General features: G+C 50.9%; 1 protein-coding gene and 1 long non-coding RNA gene across 3 annotated transcripts in view; both read right to left on the minus strand.

Annotated features, from left to right (window-relative positions):
• The window catches only part of CWF19L1 (CWF19 like cell cycle control factor 1), a 6,206-nt gene extending 3,972 nt beyond the window's left edge, over positions 1-2,234 (minus strand). For both annotated transcript variants that reach the window (XM_015866177.2, XM_015866176.2), the window contains exons 1-5: positions 2,155-2,234; positions 1,973-2,057; positions 1,763-1,841; positions 1,366-1,467; positions 393-607 (exon numbers count right to left, since the gene is read on the minus strand). In XM_015866177.2, the coding sequence (XP_015721663.1) occupies positions 393-607; positions 1,366-1,467; positions 1,763-1,841; positions 1,973-2,057; positions 2,155-2,177 (504 nt within the window). In that variant the 5' untranslated portion in view covers positions 2,178-2,234. The remainder of the gene's footprint in view (positions 1-392; positions 608-1,365; positions 1,468-1,762; positions 1,842-1,972; positions 2,058-2,154) is intronic.
• An 891-nt stretch (positions 2,235-3,125) lies between these two features.
• LOC107315654 lies at positions 3,126-4,273 on the minus strand. The gene is made up of 3 exons (XR_001555998.2): positions 3,635-4,273; positions 3,453-3,545; positions 3,126-3,147 (listed from the first exon to the last, which is right to left on the minus strand). It is a non-coding gene; the product is annotated as an uncharacterized LOC107315654 (long non-coding RNA).
• Positions 4,274-6,974: the final 2,701 nt, after the last annotated feature.

The raw sequence follows: 6,974 nt of genomic DNA on the forward strand, positions 1-6,974 counted from the left end.
CTGAGCACCCTGATCTAGCTGAAGATATCTCTGTTTATTGCAGGGGTTTTGGACCTCCCAGTGGGACCAAGTCTGCAGGTCATGGACTTTGAGACAAGAACAATTCCAAATGAACAGTATCTCCAAAAGGTACAGTCTCATGGTCTGAATATAGCATGCTAAAACCTTTACTTACTGAACATCAGCTTTTCTATAGAAATCATCATAATGTCCATGGAAAGAAAGCTCTTTCAGGAAGTTATCCTACAAAGCCCTTAAATGAGTAAATTAAAAACAAGCAAACAAACCAACTGATCATGAGGGTCCTTCTGCAAACAGCCAAAGCAAGCAGAGATGCCATTGTTTGTTAGATACATCTTGAAATTAATTCCACCAGAAAACAGAAGACTTACTGGGCTGTTGGCAAAACTCTCAACATCTCTGGGCCAGGGGGAAGTCAGCAATATATCTACACCTTTGAAGTTTGGGGTCGATAACAATGATGATTTTAATTCAGTCACATCCTTTGAGCTAAAGCTGTAGGCAGGAGTTGGCTCATCCTGAGACTCGGTGCCACTCAGGTATGCAATCTGCAGTCCTGAAGTACCACTGAACAGACCTCGACGTCCTGCATGAATGCACAAACACACACCTGAGATTTAAAAGCTGCAGGTAAGCTCATTTGTATCATAAGCAGAGGGCCTGATTTAGCAGCCCTGCCTTACTTTGACTGAAACCTTTTGTACAGGCAGCTCATTTTCTGCGTTCACAAATTCCAGGAAAGACATTTTAGTGCAATGGCTCCAAACCTGCTTTCTGGTGAAGCTGTTTATACAACCCTTGGTTTTCTCTCCTCACTCCTACATCGCTTCCCTACAGTCAATTGCTAACAAAAGCATGGTATGAAGACTGAAGATAAAAAAGCCAATTGCAAGTTCCTTTTTAACTATTTTTGTCAGGCAGGATTCTAGAAAGAAATTAACCTTTCCTCTTAGTTTTGCTACCACTTCATTACCTTTAATGATTATACTTTTTGTCTTTGCTACTCTAGTACAACCACGCAGCATAGCACAATTACCCTTCATATAGGAAACCTTCACTGCACAGAGAGAAGCACAAGACAGGAATGCGTTCTCAATCAAAAGAGTCTTCCAACCACTTTTTCTTTTGGGTATCAAAAATCAGTGTTAGAAAACAACAACAGGACACTCCTATTTTATAGAGCAGATATATTGGCCTTTCAGTAAGAAGTTCAACTCCAGTCTTGATGCAATAATAAGAGATTATTATAGAGTCATCAAAATTTCACGAAAAAAAAAGGAGGGGTGAGTTAAAGCACAAAGATCACAAAGTGTTCTTGAAAGCAGCATCACACAAGTACATTACCTAAGTAAGTGATGTTCTCAGCCAATTCACAGCCAGTGACATGTGGAAAACAGTGTATGGTCTCTTGGTTGTTTGCACCAAGCACGAAGGTTGGAATTGGAGCTGAAGAAGAAAACAATCAGTCTGGTATAAAGCACATGAAGTACAGCCATCCCAACACCCTTCACTCTCAGCGTGCCAAGGCCATAACCACAGAATAAGAGAATTTCCTTCCGAAAAAAGAGCTTGAACCTATTGTTATCTCATTACCAGATGCTTTAAGGTGCATCCTGTAAATGATGGCCCAATGGGACAGCTTTGGGCGGACAGCTCACACAGCCAAGCAAGACTTTAAGGACAGGGGGTAAGTGGGCTGTGCCAATACATCTGCTATGGGGAGCGAAATCTCCTTTCTTACCTTTCTTAGCCCCCGAACGATACTCTGCCCATTCAGCATCAGAAGTGGAGCTGAAGAAATCCCCGACGCACAGAAGCATCTGCGAACAGCACACCGAGAGAGAGTCACACAGCACCACAGACACGGCAGAGCCCCGCGGGCAGACACAGCCAGGGCTCAGCTGTAAAGGGGGTGAGCGTGGCCCTCCCTCTTCCCCACCCCGAGCCTCACATCGAAGCGGCCGCTCTTGCTCTGGATGGCCCGGACCCGCCCGAAGAGAGTGTCCAGCCGCCCCTCCACGTCACCGCACACCAGCCTGAAGGAGACAGAACCTCAGCGACCGCCACAGCACGGCACAACCCCCCACCCCATCCCCCACCTCATCCCGTCCCGTCCCGTCCCGTCCCACTCACACACGCAGCGGCAGCTTCTCCATAGCGGAACTCCTCGGCCCGCCCTTCACTTCCTGGTGCGCCGCGTACAACACTCCGCCGCCGCCCCGCGCCGCCGCGGCCCGTTCCGCTGCTGTCCGCGGTGCTGAACCGCAGCGAGCAGTGCCGCCGTGTGGCAACGCCAGCGCCAATTGATGTGATTTGGACCTTTTTATTTTTCTTGAAAATGGGGGTTGTGTTTCTTCTTTACCCATCTCTGGGAACTTCAACAGACTGCCGTGATCTTTCACATATGGTGGATAGAAGCTTGGCAACTTCATCTGGGTATGAAGGCCATTGGACACTGGGCTGGCAGGGGCTGGGCAAGGAGGGAGAATGAAAGGAGACTTGTTTCCAAAGCTGATGCTCAATGTCTTTAATGAGAAAAGGAGAGGGACAGGCTACAGCTGAGAGCTTCAGCAACTCCATTTGGACGTTCTGTAAAGCTCAGTGAAAGCGGAAGACCACGGAGAATAAGCAGGGGAAAGAGGGCGGGCGATGAGCAGGAGAAGTTGGTGGGAACTGGGCTCCTCTACAGACCGTGGCCATGCTGTCAGGGCTGGCTCCAGGGCTGCCTTCAAGAGCCGCGGTGCTCATGCGCAGGCAGCTGATCCACGGGCTTTAGCAGAAGACATTGCCACGTCCCAGAGTACCACAGAGCCCACGACCCAGCCCTGACCACCCAAAGCCCCCCAGCCCCAGGGATCCCCTAGCACCGACGGGCACACTGCCAGCGCTGAGAGAGCTCCCCACGGCAGCCGACGCTGTGGATCCCACGGCTGTGCTCTGAGGGAAGGAGCTGAGGATTGGGCCCGGCAGTGTCACCACCACGGGTGGGGGCTGGATGGCTACACTGGAGTCGGCACAACGAAGGACACACGGCTCGTTGCAGCTGTTGGCAAGCGGGGCTGGGCCGCAGGCGACTGTCTGGCACGGGCTGTAGCACGACATGTCTGGCGGAGGACGGAGGTGACTCTGCGAGATGGAGGCAAGAGTGAGCTGAGGGCTCGATCTGCCGCTCAAGGCGCTCTGGTATAACGAGGCAAGAGCTGAAGGCCCTGCCGTGGCTGCTGAGCAGGTGTGTGTGTGTATCTGGGTTGGCTGGGGATGGGAATTTAAAAAGCCGCGCTCCCCAGCTGCCCTCCACCAACACAGACAGGCACGGTTTGGCTGTCCCGGACCATTTGTGGAGGACAAGGCAGGAGAAATGAATGCAGCCCCCTCCTTGGGAGGCATTCTGACCAGTGAGCAGACAGAAGGCAATGAGAACGCAGACTTACCGGCTTCACAGAGGAGAGCAAGGCTGCAGCAGGGAATGGAGTGGCTGGGAGACGAGGCGACTATTTATGCTGCGCCTGATGGCCCCGAGGGAGCTGAAGTGGCAAAAACACAAAGCGCATTCAGAAAGGGTGATTTTGGCTCCTCAAGCTCTGCTGGTAGATGAAAGACATTCTTCCTTCACCTGAAATGCTTGGCTCCCTTGTCATGCTGCGTAAGGCTGAAGCGATCTTGTTGATGGTGGTTGTGTTTCTTCCTCAGGCCCATGCTCGCAAGAGGCCTTGTTGCCATTGCTGGTGAAGACCTGCAGAAGAATCAGGCCATGCGCAGGTGCTGTGCATGTCCTCCTGATCCCAGAGGTCACGGCTCCTACTTGGTAGGACTTTGCACGTGGAGCACTGCTGAAGGGATGGCACATGTGCCTTGCGCTGACGGGCTGAGCCTGACCCAGAGCAAAAGTGGTGCCGGCGGGCTACGGAGGAGCTCAGAGCACAGGCAAGCCTCTACAGGGGACTCCGATGTCTGCGTGAGGGTGAAAGGTGATGTTCAACCCAGGCCCCCTGTGATCCAGGAGAAAAATTATTGTGCATATGCAGAGATGGAAACTTGGAGACCATTGCTGGAGTGGGTCAGGCCGCTGCGCGGCTCATCTCTGCTCCCTCTGGACATGATGATGCACACAATTTCCTGACCTGCAAAGGTTTTCAGCTGTTTCCTTTATTTGGGTATGGTCAGAGTGTTTGGTGTGGGAAGGGCACAGGCTGTGCATTACCAAACTGGATTGACTCATTGCATGCCTGGGGAGAGGCTGGAGCACCAGGTGGCCCTGGTGAAGGATGGAGGCTGCTGAGTCAGGCCTGGAAGCGTGCCACTGCCAGGTGGGTCAGCTTTCAGCATTCCCTTGCCAGACCACATTGGCCTCGGGCCCTTTCCATAGTCGCTTGTTTTTCCAGACATGCGCCCCGAGAACCTGGCTTCCTTTCTCTTGGCAAAAGATACAGAGATGCAGGTAGTGCCTTTTAATTGCCAGGTGGCCCTCGCAGGCCCCCTGTGACTGACCAGGAGGTGCTGAGCCACCGTAAGTAGCCTCTGCTCCACTTCATTCTGAATCATCCATCCGCACACTGGCATCAGGGACGTTGTGGGAAAAGCGCTGAGACATGCTAAGGGCTCTAGGCACAAACTGATGTCCTTGTTTGTGCAGAATTGCAGCTTCTGTGTTGTCACAGCCATTAGCCTCTTGCCCGACCACTTGGCAATGACTTGAAATGCTGTCACGCTCCCCCTTGCCGAAAGAGCAGTCAAAGGAGGATGGCAGAGGCAGGCCCTGATTCCCTGTGTCCAATCTCACTCAGAATATTTATGAAGGAAGGTGGCTAGAGAATGTTTGACTTCTGTTCCCGTGGTGTGTTGCTCTCCTTTCTTTGTCTAGCAAACTAATATCCCGCCTTTATCAGTATCAGATGCTTTGCTGATGTCTATCAAAACAATGTCCACAGCCTTTTCCTAGCTCACCATGTTGGCCTTCTTATCCAAGGAGGTGCTGTGTCTAGTGAAGCAGGAGCTGCCTTGCGTAGGAAGGCGTGCTGACTGGGTGTGATCACGGGATTGTCCTGGACGTGCTGTGTGATGGCACTCAAGACCATGTGCTCAGTGACCTTCCCTTGTACCAAGGTCAGACTGAGGAGCCTGTAATTCCCCGCATCCTTCTCCTTCACCAATTAGTTGATGGTATACCATTGCCTAACCTGCAATGAACCGGGCCCTCCCAGTTAACCAGGAGAGGTGTGAAAAGTGTGGAGTGTCTAGCGAGCAATTCTAGCCCTACTTTCAGTAACCTTGAATGGATCCCACTTGGCCCCATCCATTTATGTGTGTTCAGGAGGCATGAAGTAGTTCGCTATCTACTTCCCCTTGGACTATAAAGGCTTGATTCGGCTTCCTGTCTTTGTGTTCCAGATCTATGGGCTGGTGTAGAGACATGATCAAATTGTTTGAAAATCTGCAGACGTGTCGCTGCCAGCGACAACAACCAGGGTGAGCGGACAAGGAGACAGCTACCAAAGCGCCCACGGAAAGGTGGACAGAATAACAGACCAACACTAATACTGTGATATCTGTCTTCCTGCTTTATTATGTGCGACAAAGGAAAAAAACCCACACCCCCACATCAAAGTGAACATTCTTATAGTGCTTAACCAGTGCAACGGGGCCATGATTGGCTCCCTTGGCACTGTGTCCTATTTCAGATTGGTCGTTGCCAGACTTCCTCATTAACTCCCAACAGGTCAGTTCAAGTAGCCTCTTGGTATACTGGCTTGCTCAAATCCACTTGCAGCCGATCACAGTCCTGCTCAATCAAAACCATCCCCACATAGACAATGTAATTATGTTGACTGGAAACAATGTATCAAATGTTCAAAAATTGGACAGTATTTTCAGCAATCTGGAAACCACTTCTCAAATTGCTGTATCAGGAACAGAAAGCTAGGCTGCGTGCTTTTGCTGTTCTCAGGCCTTTGTTTAGTGAGTGCCTCTAAATACATTCAGTTACTTCCTATAACTTGTCTTTGCACTGCACTGTGCTCTCCCCATGCCCTTGTTTCAGTTCAGAGAGTCTATTGCATAGCAGTGTTTGTTGTGGCTGAGGATGGGTGAGTGCCTGGGGCCAGCAGAGCCACTCCATGGGAAAGAGCTTTTCCCATCGTTTGCAACTGGAGTACTCAACAGTTTCCTTGCCTCGTTATCCCAGACAAATATAGGTAGGCCACTGCCCTCGCAGCTGCAGTCAGATGGAGAAGCCTGTAATTTTTCACAGAATCGTGGAATCATTGAACCATTGGAGTTGGAAGGGACCTTTAAAGGTCATCTAGTCAAGTCACTGCAGTCAACGGGAACACCGAAAGCTCAGTGGGGTGTTCAGAGCCCCATCCAGCCTGACCTCCAACAAGCTTTGTCGAGCTCAGGCGTTTCTTCCTTGGTCAAACTGTCCCCTTTGTGGAGGAGATGGTAAATGGACACACTGTCTTTCCCTCTCCTAAAATGGAGAGCTGGAGAGTTTGCCTGTTTCATGCCTCCACTCCCGGCTTTCCGTGTGTGATTGGACAGCTGGCTTGGGCCCTTGTGGAGAAGGAGCTGGAAAGCTGACTGTCTTGAGAACGGGTGACATTCCTTGAGGAAAAACGAGATGGGAAACTGCCTGTCTTGCGAATGGTTGGCACGGCTTGAGTTTGACTTTGTGGCTTGATAGAAAAGCATTTCCTACCTACGTAGCCCAAGATTGCATGGGTTCTTACCAACCCAGGAAGATCTCCTGTCCCTGCAGCAGTTAAAGCAGTCCAGGAACGTTCCACAGAAAATGCCATCCCCCTTCACACTTGGCTGCGTGGCTTCTGATCGGTGCCAGTGAGCAATGATCATCCTTCCCAGAGAGCTCTCAGTGTGAAATAATCTTTTCTCCCCGCCAGGAATGAAGACTCTGCACTATCAAAGCCCGGAAGTACAGAGTCCCCCAGAGTTTTGCC

Source organism: Coturnix japonica, chromosome 6 (assembly GCF_001577835.2).
Source record: "Coturnix japonica isolate 7356 chromosome 6, Coturnix japonica 2.1, whole genome shotgun sequence".
Classification (NCBI taxonomy): domain Eukaryota; kingdom Metazoa; phylum Chordata; class Aves; order Galliformes; family Phasianidae; genus Coturnix; species Coturnix japonica.